The 23931-nt window shown below is 37.9% G+C and overlaps 2 protein-coding genes across 2 annotated transcripts in view; both read left to right on the top strand.

Moving 5' to 3' along the window:
- The window catches only part of LOC115788053 (RNA-binding protein 20-like), a 51109-nt gene extending 42757 nt beyond the window's left edge, over positions 1–8352 (top strand). Inside the window, exons 6-14 of the mRNA XM_030740934.1 lie at positions 6–152; positions 929–1060; positions 1141–1220; positions 1325–2018; positions 2109–2195; positions 2306–2891; positions 3329–3394; positions 6134–6255; positions 8098–8352. Of these exons, the coding sequence (XP_030596794.1) occupies positions 6–152; positions 929–1060; positions 1141–1220; positions 1325–2018; positions 2109–2195; positions 2306–2891; positions 3329–3394; positions 6134–6255; positions 8098–8145 (1962 nt within the window). The 3' untranslated portion in view covers positions 8146–8352. The remainder of the gene's footprint in view (positions 1–5; positions 153–928; positions 1061–1140; positions 1221–1324; positions 2019–2108; positions 2196–2305; positions 2892–3328; positions 3395–6133; positions 6256–8097) is intronic.
- A 3161-nt stretch (positions 8353–11513) lies between these two features.
- On the top strand, positions 11514–22729 carry LOC115782690 (programmed cell death protein 4-like). Its single transcript, XM_030733032.1, has 12 exons — positions 11514–11612; positions 12066–12170; positions 12515–12832; positions 15579–15670; positions 15936–16049; positions 16186–16407; positions 17593–17690; positions 20600–20714; positions 21362–21469; positions 21789–21899; positions 22002–22141; positions 22236–22729. Exons 2-12 carry the CDS (start codon positions 12128–12130, stop codon positions 22294–22296), a joined length of 1422 nt encoding a protein of 473 aa, XP_030588892.1. The 5' UTR covers positions 11514–11612; positions 12066–12127; the 3' UTR covers positions 22297–22729.
- The last annotated feature ends 1202 nt before the right edge of the window (positions 22730–23931 follow it).

Raw genomic sequence — 23931 nt, 5'->3', positions numbered from 1 at the left:
CACAGCCATTTCCCATCAGAAAGGCCTCTGCAGGCCGAGTCATCCACATATGCAACCTCCCTGAGGGCAGCTGCACGGAGAATGATGTCATCAACCTGGGACTACCCTTTGGCAAAGTTACCAATTACATTCTCATGCGGTCTACACATCAGGTGAAACTATGATTATTTATCAGTTAATAATAATTTGTTAATGTTTAGCAACAAGTATTTTCCTTATTTAGTTCTCAGTTACACATCCATATAAAAAGCTAATTAGATTTTTGGCCAACACTCATTAAGAACAATATATTCTTTACTTGTATTAGTATAAGAAGTTAACCTGTGCACCATCCAGCATAAAAAGTCACAGTCATTTTCTTTATTTTGCCATTATTCATGTGCTATTGCAGTCCAGCTGCTTGTCAGACATACAGTTGAGCGATGGGGTTTTAATACCAGTGCCAGGGTGTTTAATTACACACTTCCAAACTTTAAATTATATTAAATGTGTTTCTGTAGTGATTACCTCCAGGAAAGTTGTGGATCAGAAGATGATCTTTATTTGGAACAAATGTGTAAAATTCAAAAAACCTAATTATATTTCACTGGCATCTTCTTTTATGTTGCAGCAGTTTCATGAGACCATATATTTTGTTATAACTTACTGGCTGTTTAACAGAACTGCAGCATGAATATCACCCCTATCAAGTTTAAAGCATTCACTCTAAAATCACGGTATTAGCTGCAAAGACTAAAACACATGTTCCAGTAAATTCATATGTTAATGAAATATGATATTCATGAATGATGATTTTCAGATTTCCTTTCATCCACGCTGTCGTCTGAAATGTACAATATATGTTTGAGAAGATTAAGCCTGAAAAAAGAACCTCTCATAAGAGGTTTCATGTTTATAGCAGCTTTCTAACTTTTTGTTATCCCATCAGGCCTTTCTGGAGATGGCGTATGTTGAGGCAGCTCATGCCATGGTTCAGTACTACCAACTTACTCCAGCTATGATTAACAACCAAAAACTTCTAATACGAATGTCTAAGAGGTACAAGGAGTTGCAACTCAAGGTAAAACTGAAGAGCATAGTAAAAAATAGGTTATAAACTATGTTGGGCATTTACTAAATGCAAATGTCTTTTTCATTTAGAAGCCAGGTAAAGATGTTCAATCGATCATCCAGGATATTACCTCACAGCGGGAAAGGGATGAGATGCAGCAACATGAACAGTAAGGAAACTTTGAGTTGCAAATGTTTGTTCTTGTGCTGCAGACTTCTTTGAGTTGCTAATGGAGTAAATGCAGTCTCAAAAAGGTACATAATCTTTGTCCAGCTACATGCCAGAGAGAGCACGTTCCCGCAGCCCTATCAGCCACTCTCTGAGTCCTCATTCCCACAGCCCCAGTTTTACATCATGCAGCTCAGCCCATAGCCCCCAAGGTGCACCATGCAGGGGTCCAGAGAGAGGCTTCGATGGCCTGGGCCCCCACCGGGGCTCTTGGGAGTGGTCATCACACTTAAGAAAAGGTGAGGATGAAAGAGAGAGGGATGATCCATGGAGGAATGGGAGCAGTGTGGATGATGATCGACCTAATGGGCGGGCTGACCGTCGAAAGATCTACCAAAAGTCCTTAGATCATCTCAGTCTGAGATTTTCTGATGAGCGAGGAGGTGGAGGTGAAGGGATGAGAGGAAGCAGAGACTGGCACCCACGAGGCAGCCCTCAAGGCTCATCCTTCAACTCATACCGGAACAATGAAGATGATTTCTACATGGAGCAAGTGTATAAGTCAGACAAGCCGCTCAGACCTCCATACCAGCGACATGATGCAAAGCCAAAGAGGAAGGATGGTGGTGACTACCACACTCGGTCCAGGCATTCAGAGACTAACATGACTGATGAGCCACTTTGCAGAACACCTGAAAATAAAAGACAGAGTTCACCAGGTGGGGGCAGGAGCAAAAAGACAAGCAGGAGGTACAATGCCACAGAGAAAAAAGAGAGAGAAAAGGCTGCTGGAAATACCGTGAGTAACTTCTGTAAAATACATTGTTATTATAGCCCTGCTTCACATCTGCCACATATTTCCTGCAATTAAAGACTTTTTGTTTTTTAGGATTGCCACTCAAAAGAAAAATCAGCTTCACCTCAGCAAATCAGTAAAACAAAAGAGGCTTCTGAATGTGGCAAAGACAGGGACATAGTAAGTCAAAATTGTTAATGTTTATGACACCTTGTAAATGCGCGTTCTAGCTGGAAGCTGGAAGCTAGAAGTAGCGTATTAACAACTATGTTCTTGATCCATTTCCTTAGGAGAAGGATTGGGAAAGTTGTGATGACACCGATGAAGAGTGTTGGTATCCTAAGAACATGGAGGAACTAGTCACTGTAGATGAAGTGGGAGGAGAAGATGATTCCATTATTGAGCCAGACCTTTCTGAGCTAGAAGAGCTTACATCCTGCCCCAAAGACTCTGCAGTGGAACAGTCAGTAGAGGAGCGCAAATCACCATCTACCTCATCCTTGGAGGTGCAGCAGACATTTAACGACAAATCTAAGACTGAAAAGTCTTGTGGGGATGGTGGAGACCAGGCAGCAACAGCTGTAACTAAGAAAGAAGAGAATATTTTGTCTTCAGCCAAAGAGGAAGACCAGAAAACAATTCCAGTGACTTCTGAGTTACCAGCTTCTAACCTTAGTGAATGCCCCAGTGAGGAGTTAAAGGCTGCATTGGAGGAGACACGCTTAGAGGACAGTGAAGTAACCAATAATGGGCCACCAGGAGGGCCAATGGAAAATCATGTTTGTGTATCAGAGGATAGTAAGACCCCAGAAGTAGGACAGGTCACGGAAGTAGTCAATAATGGAGTGCAGCACAAGGACAACATTCATAAAAAAGGTAAGTTTAGTGTTCATAGAAGAAACAAGTGTTTGTTCTTAAGCTTATTATTTTACAATTATACAAATCTTACCAATTCAGCACTATAATGGACTGCTAGTCATTTGTTGGACAAAAGACTCTAGTTTTACTTAAAAAAAAAAAAAAGTGGGACCTGTAAAACTATACCTCTTTATGTACCTTATTAGGAAAAGATATGTTCTTTGCTCTCTAAGTTCACACTGAAGACACAGGACAGCAAATTTATCTCAGCTGACTGTAGATTATAAATGTAATTAGAGCTATTTGATGCTTGGAAGGATGGTTGTAACAAACCACAAAACACTTGAAGGTTTTTTCTACAGCTCTCTTATTTAGTTCCCTAAACTCAGATGAAAAAAAAAAAAAAAAGACAAAAAGTATAAATTCCTTTCTCATAATTTATTTGCCTTTTATAGACACTGAGGCCTGCTCACCATCCCATGAACAAGACAGAGCTGTCAGTGAACACAGCATACCTTTAGGTAAGCAGAACACATTTCATTACCATAACTGTTACACTAATAAAATCACTGAGAGCGACTGGTTCTTATTTTGTCAGAAAAATCAGCTTACATCAGTGGCTAAATGTAAACCAGCTTAAACACAACTGTAAGTTTTTCCACCCATTTGGAATAAAGTTCACAGCCTGAAAAGATTTTAGAAGTTTCAGATTTTGAATGAATCAAAATGTCACACATGGAAAGTCTTGACTGAATTTTTTTCTTTGGTACTGCAGTAACTTAGTGTGTCATCCACCCTGACATCCAGTCTACTTCTGGTATCTTTTTATGAGTTGGGATGTTGTCTAAAGTTTTGCTTACTTACATAAAGCACAGAAGAGGGAAAAGTCAGCTTCAGATGTAAATGTACAACTGGAAATGCTTTGTTTAGTTTAGGTGAGGGAGCTACCTGGCTAGAGCATGCAGGAGATCGGACACCACTCTCTTGCTGTGGATTCACTTGACTATTACCTCTGTTCTACTATCATACCGGTGCAAATTACAAGACTTCATTCTATCAAGCTAAAGATTAAAAATTGTTTAATATAAATTTCCAGTCTCACATGCACGTTCTCTGAGTCATCTCCAGAAACGTTTAGGGTGGCAGTGCAATAATGAAAACACAAATGCTAAACAAACTCACTGTGGTCAACTGAACAGTTGTTTATTAAAAAAAAAAAAGATTTACACATAATGTGCAAAATGCTCCATTGAATTTAGTGAATAACCTGGTTCTGAGTTAGAACCAGTTTAGCATCTTTTGCTGTTTGCATGTATATCCTGATGGTCAGAATATAAGGTCTGAAACAGGAGTCTCAGTGTGCATCCACGTGCATTGCTCTGCTCTCAATTGAGAAAATTCTTTAATCCATATATGTCAAAGCAATACACTTAAAGCCCACTTATCACTGCTATATTTAATCATTATCATGGACAAAAGCTGATGGAGTCTTGAGCCTGTAGTCTTAGTCCAAAGATAAAGTATTATCTTGGACACCATTAGTTAAGGACACTGACAATCTGTTGCATTAGCACTCTAATTGACTGGAACTGCTTGGCCACTTGCTGACCTATTTCTGTGAGCAGGTTGTGAAATGCACCCCTGAGGGATGAGTATTTATATTATCATTAGAGTTAGAATGACACAGCCAAGCACATGGCCAGGTTTCAGCCTGCACTTCAGAGACTTACAGCACATAAGCAAAACAACAACAGACCTCAGTGCAGAGTGCAGACACGGAAGCAGTGTGCAGTTATTTCTGTTGTATGTGTGTCCAGAAAAACCTGTCTGCAATAAGATCAAGACAAACATAATACTGATATGCCTTCTGGTTGTTTTCATCATGCTCATTTTTACCTTTTTTTCTTTTTACTGTAATATATGTGGATATGGGAGCATTGTCAGAAGCAAATCTAAGAAGGTTTCTGATTCGCTGTCATGTACTCACCAGTCTAAAGCCTCCTCATGACTGTTGAAACAATTTTACAAAGATTTAGAAAATCTTTGACATCCAATCTTTAGTTATTCAAGCACACAGTCTCATTACAGTTTAGTTTTTTCTAAAGTCCAGCATTATTTTTTATTTCAGCTAAATGAAATATTATCTTCATATCTAATTTTAGTTATTTGAGTTATATACAATTAACCTTGTTATTAAAAATAAGCAATTGTGTACTTGAGATTGAAATTAAGGCAGTGGACATGGTACAAGAAGTCACTGTCAACACGGTGCTGCAATTCCATCACAGTATGATCTTTTTTTATTGTTACACTTATCAGAAATGGAAATGCTGATTCAATGAAGTATACTGTGGTGCTTGGAGAATATAATCCTATACTCTTAAATTACTTTAACGTAACACAAAATCAAATTGTAATCTTGTGACATTACACTACAGAAATTAACACAAGTGCCCAGTGCAGTCAGATTGGACATTAAACAGCTGCTGTCTTGCCAGCTCCCTAATTGAAAGTGTGTGTGCTGTCTGGTTGTGCCCAGCAAATAGCTCAGATAATTGTCTGGTAGAGTCAGAACAAGTGAGTAGATGTCACGTGTCCTGCTCCATACACTCGATCCAGGTGCTCCCTGATTCCCCTGACACTGTCCAGAGTTCATGATAAAAAAAGAAAGAAATGGTGATGACTGTAAACAGAGGGTGGGGGGTATCAACTGGAAGAGGTCAGTAATAGGGAAATCACTAAAATCAGTAAAGGAAAAATTAATTTAGACTAGTAGAAATGTATCAGGGCACCACGGGGGGAGAGAGAAAGAAAAAAAAAAGTGTAATCTGAGAGCAGCAGCATGATGGTTTCAGGCAGCCATAAGTCCCAGTAGAGTAGTTAATTTATGTTTGATAACTGACCTTCAATAAAAGATTTTTTTAATTATTATTTATCGATAATATATGTAATTTTTTTCTTAAAATTTATTGAGTATAATCAATCAAATTTGTCCCATTTTTTGATTTGAATACATATAAATGGTGGGAAGAGGCATGACTGTGATTCTGGGTCAAAGTTAAATTTATTTGAATGACAAAAAGGATGTAGAATCTGTCTAAAAAGTTTTTATTAATAATTACCATTGTGAGTCCCCCTCTTTTGTCAGACAATTGAATTTTTATTTATTTTTTTGTTTGTTTGTTTTTATTTTATTTTATTTTATTTATTTATTTTTTATTTTCAATTGAATTTTAATTATTGTTTTTCCTGTCTGATAGGAGTGGAGTTTGTTGTGCCGAGGAGCGGCTTCTACTGTAAACTCTGTGGACTTTTTTACACCAGTGAGGAAACTGCAAAGACCGCTCACTGCCGCAGCACAGTACACTACAGGAATCTACAGGTACAACCTGCACAGCGGCACACTCCTCCTTTATTTTATCCAGTCTTTATTAATTTAATTATATTAAAACATAAACCCTCATGGCGGGAGATACACGTATGTGACACAAAAGTGTGTGTGGGCATATGCACGTCTGCCTATTTAAAGTCAATCTGTACGCCGCACACTCCTTACTGAGGACTTCATTGGCCACATTGATGCGGCCATGAGATTACACCAGCTGTTTTCAGGCTTGTGAGTAATCTCTTTGTTTTACTTTCAGCACGTTCGTATTATATTAATTTTCCTTGCCTTTCTTCACATGAGGATAAAACCGACTTTTAATTTTTTATTAAGTATAATTTTGTTCTCCAAGCAAAATTCTCTGCCGTGGAAAGTTAATGACTTTCCTGTTTTGATTTAGCATCAACCCCACTGTATAAACTGTATGACATATTTATGCACTGAGCACATTATTCATAAACACACATTTTTGAAAAACAAGCTCCTTTGCTCTCAGAAGTATTTTCTTTATAAACTGTGATTTGGCAAACAGCACTGATCTTAAATAATCACCTCATCAGGCATCAAAATTTTGGCAATAAATAACTGTTTATTGCTGGGTTTTTTTGAGAGGAAATTTGCTGAAATCCTCACATTTCCAGTTCCTGATATGTAAGGATGTACAATAGACGTTTGTGGCTGGACAGATCTTTATATTTCGTTTTTTTTTAGCCCATTTTCTGAAATTTATGAGCCTTCATTTGATCATAGCTAAAATTTCAATAACTAAAAAAAGTCAACAGATCATAATCTTAAATTGAAATCTTAAATAAATGTACAGTTTACTGCCCCATCCTAGTGCACACACATACACACGAACATTAGCATTGCGTGTAATCTTGCGACTGTATTAGGTTTCCTGTTACTGGCCAGTCAGCACCGAGCCATCTTACATTTCCCTCGTCCTTTGCAGCACAGCTGAAGCGAGGTCGAGGAGCGTGTTTCCTTCACATTTGATGCATTACATTCCACGAAGAAAAAAAAAAACAGTTTTAAACAGTTGTGCTGTCTGTCACAGCTCTGTGTGCTCAGAAGTTCATTTTGTTTGATTTTGTTGTTTTTATTCACGTTCTACTCTTCTCGTCTACAGCAGAGTGAGTTTATATTTACAAAGGGAGCACAAAATAAATGATTTAAGGACTGAGGCTGGTCATTTATAACATTAAATCCGGATATGTGTTAATTTAATTTTACTGGATATAATGTATCCATTCATAAAGTATTTGGACCACCTGTGACTCAATCAATTCTACAAAAAAAAAATTGTGAAAAGAAACTTCTGGTACATGGAAAAGACTGACCAGATGGTGGTTTCCCTCTATTACTCTCTTATTCTGACCTTTGTTTAAAGAAAAATGGATTTCAGTGGAATGACCTGGATAGATCTACATTAACACATCTTTGCTATAGAGGTCTTAGTCTTGGTTTTAATTTGGGGTAAAAAAAAAAAAAAAATCACATTAACATTTCACATTACCTTCTATTATGAAAATACCTTGGTGCAGCTGGATCATTCACAGTCATCAATAGGTAGAATAGGTGTTAGGGTGTAGGGGGGAGTGCTGGAGCAAGACTGATCCATGAAAAGTCTATAGCATGCAACTTGCAGGTATTAAAGGATCTCCTGCTAACATCTTGGCATCAGATACTGCAGAGGCACCTTGAAAGGTTAGACTGGAGCTTTTTTGACACCATGCAAAGGATCAACAACACAATATGATAGTGGTTATATTGCTGTAGCTCATCGGTGTGTATTTTATGTATTTAGATATTTATTTTTTTATTTTTTCTCTTTTACAGAAATACCTGTCTCAGCTGGCAGAGGTCAGTCTATCGGGCGTGCTCTGAACCTCCAGCTGCACGGTGATGATAGCTTGACCTCTCACCTCCTGCAAAATGAACATCAGAAGAAGGATTTGTGTGAATCCTAAAGCACGGATAATGCGCTTTAGGACAACACGGCATAAAGCAGACAAATTCAACAATGCTGATGTTTGTTTGGATAGGAATGCTAGAATGACGCAGACAATAGACGCTTTCAGTTCTGTAAATATACATGCGATGAAATGTATAGTGAGGTTTTAATATTTAACTGCAATTTTATCATTTTTCTTACAGTTTTACTTTATCGGTTTGTGTGAGATAAAGTTCTTTTATTTGAATGAAAATGCATTTACAATAATGTTAAATTCTCTAGATAAAAGTCTTTTACAGTTTGTCTCCACATCACTGAAACAACCGTGATAGATTTACATCTGCTAAATTACTTGAATATGTTGAGTATTAAGATTTTTTTGTTTTGTTTTGTTACAGAGCCTGAGAGCTCAGTGTGCTTAAGAAAACAACAAAAAGCCAACATTGGTGACACTTGGTGTTGGTTTTTTTTTTCACTTTGCAACATTTGTTGTTGTGCTGACGTCATATTATTGAGGATGTTTTCATCATCTTCTCGTACTTGACTGCGACGTGAGCTCTCAGGACCACTGTATTTTTTTTTTCCTCAGTTTAAAAACTGAGGCAGATTCTCAGGTTTGTTCTTCTTGTTAAACAGGTTTCACTGTAAAGATCATAAAATTCAAATTTTTATTTATATCTGAGGTTTTGCGCCTTTGGCTGGTTTTTTTTTTTTTTATTTTTCTTTCCTTTTTCCCACACCCGATGTGAACTTGAGTATCTGTCAGGGAAAAATGTACATGGTTTGGATTAATAATATTTCAGTGATACAAAAGATCTTTATTTTCTGGAAGTTTTATGTTGAATGTAATTTATAGGACAATCCCAGTCATATTTGCCAAGAGATGCCTTAGACATGAAAGACCTTCAACTGGACCATGTGTTTAACTTAAACATGAAGTGTTTCATGTTACGACAATTTGTTACGGCAGGATTATCAAGCCACACTCTGTTTTTGTATACTGTGAATACTGATCCTGTGATTCAGTGATAGTTTTGTTTTCTTTGACAATTTTTTTCATATGATTTTTGATGGAAAACACTTGAATAAACATTGTGAATGTTTCAAATTAGCAGTCTCCCTTTTTTGAACAAAAATCGAATCATTCAGATTGTTTTTACAGCTTTTTTTGTGTGTGTAATAACCTTGAAAGGCAGTGCTGTGAAAGAGCTCCACCAAGTGTTGGGGCAAAAAAACACTTCAACCATCGACTTTAAAGCTGCAGTAAATCTGCTGTTGTAAAGAGAAATGTAAAACTCAGCGGAAGTTTTCAAATGCTGATGCCATCATCCTTTTTATTTACTTATACTGTCAAATAAATTTGAATGTGCTTATTACTCACAGTATGAAAGAATGTGTAAGAAAAACACAAGAATGCTGTCAGTTACTATTGCACACAAAAATACTTTTGGTTGGCCTAATCATAATGTTATTTATTAGATGGCACTAACAATGACAAAAGAAAGTTTATTCATAATAAATTTTAGCAATTTATTTTAAACACCAGCTTTAAACACGGAAGGTGTCATGACACAAAACCCTTATTTTGATGCACTATCCCTTTATATCACAATTTATGTCATAAAAATAAGAAAGCACACATATTTTTTAAATCCTCAAAAACTTATTTACAATTAAAAATTATACTGTTAATTAATAGACAAATAATAAACTGAATTAATTTTTTTATACCCAAATTTGAGCTATACTGGGCTTCTTTGAGAATTCAGAAATTAATTAAGCATAACATTCGACCACTGAAACTTTTCTGTTCGGGAATGCAAATAACTGTAATTTGGTATCTTAATAAAAAAAAAATTAAAAAAACAAAACAATGTGCTTTTCTATTTTTTCACTTTTTTTGTAAAATTGTAAATTTGAAACTTTATGGATAGCAACAGTAATTATATTTTAGTATTAAAACTATTTCATTTAAAGAGCTTGCACATACTGGTAAATTAACCATTACAGAAACATAAAAAAAAAAAAAATTGGTAATTACTAGCACTGTTAATTCAGAGTACTTGTGGCATGAACCTTATGTCACACTGGGTGGTGGTCTACTTGTTAAGCATTGTAATGTTATATGGCTTTTAAGTTTTACTGCTGCTTTTTAACTTTACTCTATGCAAACCCTAATTTGTCCTGCACAAAATACCCATTCTGATATTCAAGCAGTTTAACACACACATAATTTTGGTAAGAGCCATCTCCTATTTTACTTAATGGACTGCATGTTTCACTATTACTGAGAGCTCCAGATTGTAATCAGAAATTGTTTTGTTACAAATGCTCACTTAAAATATAAATATGACAGACAGAAAATGTCAACTCTATATACAAAAAAGTAAAAATAGTGCACTCAAAGTGTAGTAATGTTAAATTAAAATGAAAGGTTCCAAAGTTAAAGCAATACTAAATACAGTATAGACAAGAAACTACATGACAATAGTCCAGCTGTCACATAGAGGAGTTATAAAGTTTGACAGCCACAGGTCGAAATGATTTACTTGGACAACATCCTCCTTTCTGAAGCTTTTGTCAAAAAGTCAGGCTCCACACCCACAATATTACTGTCCGTGTGGATCCGTTTATTGAGTCTGTTATTATATGCTACCCTCAGTCTGCTGCCCCAGCACACCACAGCATAGAGGATGGCACTGGCCACCACAGACTCATAAAACATCCAGAGTGCCATGCTGCAGATTGTAAAGGACCTCAGTCATCTCAGAACATAGAAACAGCGTTGGCCCTTCTTGTAGAGGCTTTTGTGTTTTTAATGAAGTCCAGTTTATTGCCAATGTGAACACCAAGGTCTGCACACAGACCCCGTGGATGGAAATAGGGGTCACTAGTGTTTGTGTCCTCCAGTTCAGCTTTTATTGATTCTAGAGTGAAAATATCGTGCAAAGTATATATATAAAATGTATCTATTATAATATAGAAATATATAATATTTTAATAATTATTTAATATTATTTCAAACCTTTTTTTGGGGGGGGGGCTGTCATGTCTGGCAGTTTTTGCAATCAGAATGATGGTCCGAATGCACTGCTGTAACAAATTATTTCATATTATTTCAAACCACATTGTTGTAGTTTATATGAATAAAGGAGTTCTGTGTGGAAAGCGCAGCTCCTCACCATCGCCGACAGGGTGCAGCACTTAATAAGCCACACTAACCTCACAGAACATGCGAGAAGAACATCCGTGTTGCATGCTGATTGGCTCTTCGTTTAAAAAAACCTTCTCTCCAACCAATCAGGAAATGAAAACAGTGGCCTACGTGCCAGCGCTGCCTGTAAGTAAAACAAAAACAACGGTGTTCGTGTCAGAGTTTGAAGCTTGGACGCAGCAGACGGTCAGAAATTTATACTTTTTTTTTTTTCTTTTTCTTCTGCAGTGATTTATATGATAGCGTAGCTAGCTAGTTAATTTTATGGTTGTATTGAAAGATGGCTACCGAGCTAGCCGACTGTGTAATTTGATATTATCTTTAATTGACGTTCGGGCTTCGATAAGAACTAGACAGCAGTTAGCGATGCATAAAACGCCTACAAAAGTGCGGATATTTGATTGTGTTGGAGTAGTAGCCGTTGATACGCGCATTGAAAAGGAGTTATCTCCTTTTTAAAAAGCAGTAGCGTCCCTTAGCAGTGAATATTTAGGCTAATGTAATGTTATGCATTGTTTATCAACAGTGGGACTTTCAATGAATAGGGGGGAGGGAGAAGGCGTGGTGTTACCGCAGCTTGTCTGGACTTGTTATTGACGCATGTCCGCACAAAACGTGACAGTTTATTTTATATTGCAGGTATTGTTTGAAATTCTGTTTTGCGCTGTTCTGCCGTAAAAGCCTCTTTTCTACTGTAAATCATGGCAGCTGACTGCGAGGCCTGGCTGAACGCAAACCCTGTGGGTAAGTGTGAATCATTCAGAGCCATTTGTTAAATATTGTGCTTCATCAGCAGGATGGGGGATGCGGGGCAGTGGGACTTTTTCATACAGGCAGCAGCTGAATGTGTTACCTTGCACTGTCTATGGGTTTGGTGACTCTTCCATTCCCACCCGCAGCTCATACTATATTTTGTGTTTGAGTGCAGATAGAAATTAACTGTATTGTGACATAAAGCAGCTTTTGCTGAGCTTACTGTTTTTGCTGTGGGCAAAGAGAATATAAATGCTTTGTGTCTAAAAGTTACATACATATTGTCAATCAAATCAAACATGAATTCAGTACAATGTCCTCTTCTAAACCCACAGAGGTTGGGGACCTGAGCGACTCTTTTGTATCTGGGGAGGAAGACAATGGAGGTTTCATTGTCTCTAATAAAAATATCAGCAACGAGATCAATGGCAACTGGGTGTCCTCCTCTAGCAACAGCATCCACGAGGCACGTCTGAAGGCCAAGGCCAAGCGGAGGCTGAGGAAGAACTCTTCCAGGGACTCTGGCAGGGGGGACTCTCTCAGCGATACTGGGGATGCGATTAGGGGAACCTCAGTGGCACCCACGAGTCCCAAGAGCAAGCTGCTGGATAGAAAGTCCCGGCTGGGGAAGGGCAGAGGCCTCCCAAAGAAAGGTAAGAACATATTAATAATGCAGAAGGTAGTAGAGTAATTTAACCATGTAATTTGTTATCACGAAGATCAGATGTCTCAGTCTCACTCAGTTTTCAGAGGTTAACCTTTGACTGGTCATTACCAAAGGCATGTACAAGCTTATCAAAGAGTAACTTGTATTTCAGATTCCAGGACTTCAGAGGGAAAGTGCAACATTCACGCATTCATTTAGTGTTGTTGTCCTTGTTTTTTTTCCTTTTTCATCTGGTAGCCATAAACCAATTAACAAGTAAACAAATGGCTCAGACTCACTTTAAATGTGCTCTTTTCCTCACCATTTACTCAGCCAAGCTTTTCTGGAAATTTCCAGGCTACTTTTCCACATGGTGAAATGTTTGGCGCCCCCCAAAGAGCATTGTAATGTAATTGTTCCTGTAACCAGTTTTGTTCATTGAATATTTAATTTTCTCAAGCATCATAAAATTGTTTGTCAAATGTGCAGCAATAACAGCCAAAAAAAAAAATCCTGGCACCATTTTGTCTGTAATGTACCATGAGTTGCTTTTGTTATTGATACTAATGCACAGGATGCGACATGAATAGTTCATCTTTAACACTACTTTTTAAAAGAGAGCATCTTCTGTTTAAAGGAGTATCAAATAGGAAGTTACATTTTTGAGGCTCATGGAACATCTAATTTCCTATGTTTTATCTCTTTTTGTGTTGCTGAAGTGAGATGATCTTGGGTGTCAAAGTACAGTGATAGCTATAGATAATTACTACTCATAATAGTGTTAAGGCCTCCTCTTGCTGCAGATCTTCATGCAGTGATGTAACCATACAGTGCTCAGTTACAGTATGTGTCCCTGCAGACTGCAGTACAGTTCAGGCACTTTGCTCTCCCCATGGGCATGTCTAGTTTCTCCCAGCACAGAATCTGCCCATTTTTTTTTTTCCTGGTTGCGTAACAGAAGTGCGACACTATCGGTGCCCTGCAATTTGAGCTCTTAGCTGCATTAAAATTTTATGTTTGAAAGAAATGGAAGAGGGTGTATACAATATTTATCATAATATTTTAGTGCTAAAGCTTGGTGGTTTTCACAACCAAAGTGAGCTCAGCTAAATATAGTGACATGTCGTATGCCACACACTGGGTGGGACTAATGGAGGTTTTAAGGGATGTCTCACAAGCTGCTTTGGCATTCAGCTTCTTAAACTGTCTGCAATCTGCCGGTGCTGACCTCAGTCCTGGCAGATGTTTGCTGCAGAAAATGTAGTCTGGGCAACATGTTGGCAGCAGCTTCAGTTCTCTGGATGTATCTACATAGGCAGTATTTAACCATCAGAGCCCCATACACCACCACTGAAGCATGTTAACATACAGGATCTCAGATTTAAAGTGGATGTTGGGATGTTTAAAGGCATGTAACATGAATAAAATGTGACCTGTTACATGGCCTAAGTAGACAGGTGGATTGTTTATATGATGCAATGTATACAAAGGAATCACCGCCCCACACAAAGGGATTATAGCACAGCATGTTTGGTGCTGGGATTAAAAAAGTGCTTTGGGATTGGTACAAATTAAAAACATGCATAGATTAAATTTAAACTAAGTGCTAATAGAAAAATGAGTATTTTTCCTTTATCGATCAACAACCTCTCTGCTGAAGGGCATTTGTACTATTATGACCAAGACTTTACTTTACTTTATTTTCTTTATTTTTAGAGCACTTTAAACACAGGGACTGTAACAAAGTGCTGTACAGACAATACAATACACATTCACACAAAATACATAGCAAGAAGAACAGGCTAAAAGCAACAGTCTTAACTCGGAGTAAAAGACAAATGGTTAAAAATGGGTCTTAAGAAGAATCTTAAAAGTAGATACTAAAGGAGCACTCCTATTATATGATGGAAAGTAATTCCACAGTTTAGGAGCAGCAATACTGAAAGCTCTATCTCCTCTGAGTTTAAGTTTTGACCTAGGTATTCTCAGGAGTAGTTGGTCAGCTGACCTGAGCGAATGAGTCAGAGTATATGGGTCAAGTAGCTCAGAGAGGTAAAAAGGAGCAGAGCCATGTAAACATTTAAAAACAAGTAAAAGGATCTTATATTGAATTTTAAAATGTACTGGCAGCCAGTGCGGGGGTAATATGTTCAGAAAGAGAATTTAGATTCAGCAAACGTATAGTAAATCAAGCATCATCACCTGTTTTAGTTCTGAGTAAAACACTGGATGAACTTTTGTTGAAAATTTTACATCTTTGCGTCTTACACTTAAATCTTACAACTCTAAAATCATTCTTGATGTCAGAACTGTTTCTACTCAAACAATGAGCAGATGTGAAACTAGTCCAAATGTCTCAGATGATGACAAATCCAGTCTTATAGTTAGCTTATGTTGTGTGGATATAATTAGACAAATGTTTAAAAAGGCTACATTTAATTCAAGTTGCTTTCTTGCTGTTGCAGTGTCTTATTTTTAAACATAACATCATGCTCAGTAGCCCTCACTACTCTGCCCTCTTGTTATGTTGGCTTTGATCTTAGAGTTGCGATGTTATACCATAATGATTCTAAAAGCTGCTGCTGAACTGTTTTTCAGTGGCCACCATGAATTGAGATCCATTCAGTGGAGCTCAGTAGAAATAAAAGTTTCAGGTAGCCAAAGTGTGGTCCACTAAAGCTTTAAAAAAACAAAATGACAGGATTATGTTCTTATGCATCACATTTCACATTGTCACTGCCCTTCGTCTCCAGGTGGGGCTGGAGGAAAAGGTGTATGGGGTAGATCTGGTGAAGTTTATGAACCAGAGGCGGTCGATGAAAGAGACCCCAACTATGATGATCAGGTAATGACTCCTGTGTTGACAGCATACACCTGCATTATTATTATTATTATTATTATTATTATTGTTATTGTTTCTATTACTATTGTTGTTAATACTGTTAGTTATATGGAATGTTTGGAATGTTATGATTATGTTATAACCTAATACAAGCCAATATGCAGGCTTTGTAAATTTTAAAATTCTCAGGTGTTCCTTCCTACCAGACTCTGCTGCAAATGCAAAAACTATATACGTCCCACAAACAAGTGTGATTCTGTTTTGACAGGAAAACTGTGTTTATGAGACTGTGGTCCCCCCGCTGGATGAGCGAGACTTTGAGAAGACAGTCACCCCAATTGTGCAAGAGTATTTTGAACATGGAGACACAAATGAAGTAGCGGTGAGTGTTATTAAAATAATATGGAAAGAGATTATCAGTTAGAGTGAGCTTATTCATTGAGAGCGCCATGCTATACAAAAAATAAACAACACAACCATAAAGCTCAAGACAACTTAGTGTCCCTTTACATTTCCAGGAGCTGCTTGCAGAAATGAACCTGGGGCCTATGCGGAGCGAGGTGCCCTCACTGGCTGTGTCACTGGCCCTGGAGGCCAAAGCCAGCCACCGGGAGCTCACCTCGAGGCTGCTGGCCGATCTTTGTGGGCCTGTTTTGTCTCACAGCGACATGGAAAAGTCGTTTGACAAACTTCTCAGAGAATTGCCCGATTTGGTCCTGGACACACCTGGGGCTGCTCAGGTGAGTGTTGAAAGACAAATGTGTGTATACCTGTTGCCCAAATAGCAACTTATTCTGTGTGTTTGTGAATTATAGTTTGTATTATTGTTGGTTGTGTTTTTTGTTTGTTTGTTTGTTTGTTTTGTTTTTTAAACAGGAGTCCAAATTAGGACTGTTGATCAAATGGTAACTTCAGTTATAATTTCTGGTGAATATTAAAACAAGATAATTGAGATGAAACAATTGGTAAAGGACATTTAACAGACTGATTTGCTGAAGTCTAATCTTTTATGTCAGCCCCTTTTAAAGAAAATTTAAAGAAAGAAACTCTTAACACTCGTCAGCTAAAAGTATGCTCTCTGTTTGAGGAGTGATAATAGCTTGTGGTAGAGCACAGGGGAAAAACGCTGTGGGTTTTTTTTTTTTTTTTTTTTCGTTTTCTCGTGATATGTTGGTGTGCGAGAGAGAGCCTGTGTGTGTTTTAGGGCTCTTTCTCTTTCGGCCTGCGCAGACATGAAATCTGTGGCTATTGTCTGACTGTGCTTTCAAAATGCAAGCTCAGCATAGGACGCTAAAAGGGTTGTTCAGCGTCCTTCCCCCTCACCCCTCATCTCGTCATCTCAATGAGTCTCGATGGTCATTTCTGTTCCACTCTCCCAGTTCTCAGTGGGTTTAAAGGGGCATTATGATACTGCCCTGCCCCCACTTCCTTCCCTCTGCTCTTTCACTCTCACTCTCACACTCACTTTCACACACAGGCGTACACACACACACCCTTTCTCCTCATATGCCTGTCAGTCTAGACACAGCAGTGGGTCAGCTGAGATGTAACTGCCTCTTGTCTGTACAGGAACAATGAGCAGCAGTGAGCCCAGGCTTTGTGGAAGCCAGAAGAGCAAAGCCAGCTCTTTTATTTTTCTAAATCATGTGCTCACACTACTGTAAACAAAGACACACGTGCCACTGAAGCCACTGTCCGGTCAGTGTTTTTGTGGGGCCTCTGAACTGAAACTTGTAAACTAAGAATAATCAGATTGTTGCAGGCTGCTGATAACTGACTTGATTTTTTTTGCAGAAAATACATGACCAGTGAACCATCTCTCCTAATTTAGTTGACAGAAAAACAGTTCTAAGCATCAGGAACATGATGCTAGGTGTTGTGTTTAGGATTGTTTACAATTTTTTCTTCTTTGTGTTTCTTTTTAGTTGGTGGGCCAGTTCATTGCACGAGCTGTAAGTGACCAAATATTGGCCAAGAGCTACATTGAGGGCTACAAAGGAAAAGTTGACTGTGAATATGCAAGGTATGTGGTTAGATAAGTGATGTTCATGTGATTTTCAGTTTCCTGTTAATTCTGTGAGCATGAAAATTTTAGGTTTCATTGTTTTGAATTTGTGCTGCTAACTTGTTAAAATAAGCAGCCTGTTAAAATTATAAAGAAGCTTTCTCACACATAATGTTACATGGTCTCATCAATACATATAACTTAAAGTGCTAATTTCCAGTTTGTTCTTGGACTCTACCAGAGTAGCTTTGCATGATTCACAGCTCCAAATAATGCTGTGTGAAACAGGCAGTTTTAGCTCCTCTCCCTTAAATGATCTCTGATCATTTAAAGGGAAATTAGGTTTGAATAGTAAGTAACTGGGGCTGCTGTGGGCCTGAAATGACCATATTAAAGACATTCCCTCTCTGCAGTCAAAAACAGAGTGATTAGTTTGAGGTGTGTGAAGCTTTTTGCTCACAGGGGTTACTTGTACAAACACTGACCTGATGTTTAAAACACTGGCCATATTTAATATGAGCACCTAACAATATAACTGTATATTTGATAGAAAATAAAGAGAAGCATAAAAGTTCCACTATCTTTTAGCTATAGTCGTGTAAATTGAACACTGAAACTGGTGCTTCTTGCTGTAATTATTCTCCTGTTCATATTGAACCTGTTGGCACTCCCTCTTAAATTGACCAGTGTTGTGTTCTGTATAGAAATGTATTTTGGAGTTTTGGAGTCAAAGTTTGTCTGATAAATTAATGAGCAATACATAATTCCCTCTTTAGGTTTTAATCTTGTGTTGCAGTAGAAGGATAGCAACAAGATGTTGTTTTTGTTTTGTTTTTTTCTGACTGTAAGTAAAAACATCAATTTGGTTTTTCTAACTCAGGTGGCCAAAAGCTCAGATTAGCTTAAATTTCATGAAACTTCTAATAGTCATCTGGTACATGATTGGGGGTAGCCTGCATACAGTGGTGGTTATTATAGATGGATGGAAGGAAAATGGTCCTTTTTCAAATAAAACAAAGATGCCATAATCATCAACCGTGTTTTAAAAAGTTAATGGCGTCTTCTTGTTAATCAAGTGTAGGACAAATTAAAAAAAAAATCATAGAAATTATAGTTGTTGTCATATATAGTGAAATATTTTCACAGTAAGTTGATGGAAAACCCACAATCAGTTGCTTTCTTATGTTGCTTTAATGGTCAGCTAAGGATTTGCACTATTTGCATTTTTAGAAATCAGAGTAATTATAGTTTTTGGAATAATGCAATAAGTTAATGTGATTTAGTTTACCCATGTAGTCATCTGTTCTTATGTCCTCTAATTGGAGAGCAGCAGGTTAACGCATACAGTTTTGTGCAAATATTTTTGCAGCTTAAAGTGATATGAGGATGCTTTAAAAACTAATGCCATTTATAATTTTTATTTATCAATAAACTTCACAAAAATTAGTGTTAAAAAAACAAAACAAACAAGCACAAATGTAATAAAAAGAAATGGTGGGACTAGGGGTGTGCGATATATATATCGTCTACGATAATATCGTAATTGCCGTGTTAACGATGTGCGAGCTGACATTATTGAGTATGCTAATTAGGAGAAAAAAAACAACAATCAAAGGCCTCGGCTCCACGCGTTCACTACTTGATGCTTTAGTACAGGCTGCTGCTCGTGCGCATTGAGAGCGCCCGTACTGTGCACTAGCATAGCTGCCTGAACAACACACCTAAAGCTGGAAATGAGTGAACACACTGCGCCAGGGGAGGAAAGTCAGACATCGCCAGCCTCGCAGTCTACTGCCTTAATTCCTAGGCGAGGAGGTGGTTTGCAGTTTGCGGACTAGTTCAACAACTAACCTGTTCCATCATCAGCGAGAATGAGGAATATGAAAAGTTTCAGGAAACCGCCGTCCAAGACAAACTACGACTAGCGGAATAAGGAGGAAAATAATGAAAGGATTGATGTTAATCTCCTTTAAGTTAAATTAGGTATGTTACAATCACTGGTCATAGCCCAGCGACGTTCTTGGAGCTCACCTGTTTGGAGCCTTGGATAATACGCTGAAGCGGTCTTGCGAAAAATGCGGGTTTCTGATCAGATGAGGGTGTGTAGTTTCTGTGATTTTATTTTGCTATAATGTAGGTGGAATCCCCCTGGACAGCCTCTTTTTTTTTTTTTTTTTTCCTCGTTATTCTGTCAAGCAATTGCTTTTCAAAAACTCGCCGAAGTTTTTCTATTTACATTTGTCATGCCCAGGACACTTGAAAAAGAGATTTTAATCTCACTGCGTTTTTCCTGGTTAAATAAAGGTTAAATAAAATTAAAAAACAAGTTAATGTCTCAAAAACACTGATTTAAGTCTTATATTTTACCAGCTTGCACTTCTTGTATGAACACATTTTTAAATAATGCAAAAACATCGTTTATTATCTTTATCAAGAAAATTACAGAAAATATCGATATTATTTTTTGTCAATATCGCACACCCCTAGGTGGGTACAGTGTACAAGGTGCAGGGCAGGTAGGTTGAATGTAGCCTGTCTCAGTGTCCATGTTTTCATGTAAATCCCAGACTGACTCCCTGGTGTTGTGATTAGGTCTGTATGGGGACCTGACCATCTGTTGTAGGACTCTGCTCTTGTTTTGTTTTTGTTTTTTTGTACTACACAGTACCTGGCTGTGGTGTATGTAAGAATGTAAATGTCCAAATAAACTGAGTTTTCCTTGCCCAGCTCCCTTATTTGGAGAAATACATGAGAGTGCATGCATGAGAGTTGAGCACTTAAAAGGTTCCCAGTGTGCATCACATGTGCTGCCTCCAGCACAGTCAGGCACCACCCACATTACACACATTACAAGCAACTCTCCAAAACCAGCAGGAAGAGCTTAGGCTAAAGTTTTCCAAACCTTGTGTGTGTCACTTTGTTCTCAGGGCGGCTCTAGACCGGGCAGCTGTGCTGCTGAAGATGAGTATGGGTGGACTTCGCATAGACAACCAGTGGGGGACAGGCGGAGGCCAGCGACCTGTCACACAGCTCATCAAGGAGGTAGACTACATGAATCAGATTCAAGAACGCACCAACATTAAACCGGTTTTTCGTGATTGTAATTAGTTTCTGTTATAAAACTTTAACTGACTGAACAGATTCACAACACTGGGGAAGACTCAGTAAACAGTTAAGAACATATAACAATCAAGAACAGGTGAAGACTCTTAAAACTGAAGCAGCAAACTGTGTAAACAGTCTTCTAACTTCAGTTTAATTTTAAGTTCAGTATCCATGGGGGGAAAAGGTTGCAGGACGTCTTCCTCAAACACAAACAGTGCCATGTTGATGAACCGGTCTTGCCTACTCTTGTTTTTGGAAATAGAGTCATAAGAGAAAGATATGGCAAGAAGTCAGAAACGGCAAAAATGGTAGTATAACTTCCAGGAGGAAGGCTTTTTACAACTTTTTTTTTTTTAAAGCAGTTGTATGCAAAATATGTCAGTTTTCATCACTTTCAAGCAAAATTAGATAATGCTTCAAATTACAGGCCAAACTCATGGCATGAGGCATTTTGACATGGTTGCAGAGTTGTAAGATTTGAAGTTGCCTCCTTTTTTTTTTCGTTTCTCCTTTTTGCAACTGTGGTTGCAGTATGAATATTGCCATGAGTTAAAAATTCTTATTTGCATTCTCTGTCCTGCCAGATGAACCTGCTTCTGAAGGAGTACATCCTATCTGGAGACAGCAAGGAGGCTGAGCGATGCCTCAGAGATCTTGAGGTTCCCCATTTCCACCATGAGTTTGTCTATGAGGTAAAATCTTGGCTGCATTTGATTTATCAGCAGACATACAATAAATCCCACAATCCAGATCTTATAAATACTGTTTTACCTCTTTTCATCCATTTATATCCACTATTTCTTCACTGTACATGGAAAACTTTTGAGTTGATGCTCTCTCAATGTAAAGCTGGAAAATAAAGATTGTTTCTCTCTCTTTGCCCACTGTGTGTTTATACCTTTAATGTTGGCACCCTGTTGAACCTTTTTTTTTTTTTTTTTTAAATAGCAGATTGTAGTAAAGGCTTTGAGTACTAAAACAAGGTTGTGAATGTTTGTTTTTATCTCTCAGGCAATAGTGATGGTGTTGGAGTCTAATGGAGAGAAAACGTTCAAAATGGTTCTGCAGCTACTCAAGTCACTCTCTGGGTCCTCCATCATCACTGTGGACCAAATGAGAAGGGTATGGTGCCACCTGGTGTTTGGATTATGTACTGCTCATAATTTTACAATCACTAGATTTGTTCTTTTGGTTTGTTATCCTTATAAAATGGTTTTCTTGTAGGGCTACCAAAGAGTTTACATGGACATCGCTGAAATTAACATTGATGTCCCTCGTGCGTACTTTATCCTGGAGCGTTTTGTTGACAAGAGCTTTAGCATGGGAGTCATTGATGTAAAGTTGAGAGATCTCTGTCCCTGTCGGTAAGTGCGCTGGTTTTCACACACATCTCACGTTTGTCTCCAGAGATGCGTTTCCCTGTTTTTGTTAATCATATTGTTGTTCTTTTACCCTTAGGGGCCGTAAGAGGTATGTCAGTGAGGGAGACGGTGGTGTTGTGAAACTTGAAAGCTACTGAGGAGACTTTGTGTGCCAGATCTCCCCCCCCCTAAAAAAAAACTCCATAAAGCTACTTTTTTACTTGCATATTTTTCAGTACCTGAAAACAGTTTTCTTCTTTATAACGGTCAAAAGAAGGTACATTTCCGAAATTGAGGTGAGGGTAATTTAAAAAAACTGAAAAAAAAAAATTGCACTTGTGATTGAAACTGAAGTAGATCACTCTCTCCAAGGTGTTTCAATATAAACATTTACATAAGCTAGCTCTTAAAGTGCCACACCTCTCTGTCAGTCATTCCATGTTGTTTTGTACAGTATTTTCTTGATTTCACTGCCACTCCTTTTGTGTTTTCTAGAAAGCAGTGTTTGTATCGACATGACTGGTTTGTGTCAAGAACTTTATAAAAATGTATTAAAAAAATAATAAAAGGAAGTATGTTGGCTCAATGCAATACTGGCTTCCTAACTAGCTGCTGTTTTTTGTGTGCTTGATTTTTACCCTTTTTAAATTGCAAAAATCAGTGGCATGGGTACAATGCAGTCAGGGTAGCCTCACAAAATGGTGTTAAGAGTCTTTATTTTTATATTTGACATAATGCTTCTTTTTTGTTCATTTAAATCACTATGAGATAATCTGTTTTTGTCTGTTTAACACAGTGCTAACCACATGTTGCAACTTCACTTAAACTAATCAGAGATGCAATAATAATATAACAGTTTAAAGAAGTACATAGGTAGTTGACCACACTGGCTAACCATACTTGCTGGCATGTAACAGATGCAATCTTCACTAATGACATCCTGTAGATCAACAATAACTAGAAAAAAGCAAGACTTTCAACAGAGAGGGGGGCAGGGGTTAGGCTCACTTTCCCACTCGTTTGTGAAGCCAGATTCCATCTAGGTCCGCACAGATATATTCCAGCGCTTGGAATCAGTGGGCCAGTTCTGTCCATCTTTTTGCCAGTTTAGCCATTTCTGTTTTTTCAAATCCTCCATTGGGTATCTACTGCAGTTGCTCCTTCATTGCCAGTTCCTGTTGTTTAACAGCCTCTTGAGCCTCCATTTGCATCTTTTCCAGTTTTTCAAGGGTGACTGATTTGAGTGGGAGCAGCTTTGGCTTACACAAAATCATAGTAGGGACATCTTCCATGGAAAGCTGCCCTGTGAATATTGGGAAAAAAAAGTAATAAAAACAACACACAAATGATTCAATTTGAACAAGTAATCTTGGCTTAAGTGCAAAGATAATGGAAAAACCTAGCATGGGTGCTATTTTTCACAAAGGTCTGCAGCACATTAGCTGAGAAATGTCTAATCGTTTTAAAATTAAACTTTTAAAGTACTAGCTGGTCAATGGTCCATTTAAAGGAGTTTCATATAGACAATGTTACACCTACAGACTTATCTGTTCAACCACTCTGGAACGAGTTCAATATTTTTGATGTCTGGTCATCTAGTTAAATTTGACATTTTACATATGATGGTGAGACACTGAACAGCTTGTTCTCACTGATCTCTCACATATCTTGACTCAATCTGCTGGCAGTGAACTTCTAAGCAGTTCACGTGTTTTATCGAGCTCCACAAGCAACCTTTTGTAACTACTGCTGTCCACATAGCTGTGGTACAAACCTTGTTTAGGCAGAACCTC

The sequence above is a fragment of the Archocentrus centrarchus genome, chromosome 1 (assembly GCF_007364275.1).
Source record: "Archocentrus centrarchus isolate MPI-CPG fArcCen1 chromosome 1, fArcCen1, whole genome shotgun sequence".
Lineage (NCBI taxonomy): Eukaryota > Metazoa > Chordata > Actinopteri > Cichliformes > Cichlidae > Archocentrus > Archocentrus centrarchus.
The sequence above is the reverse complement of the archived record's forward strand: the minus strand, read 5'-3'. Positions and strand labels throughout refer to the sequence as shown.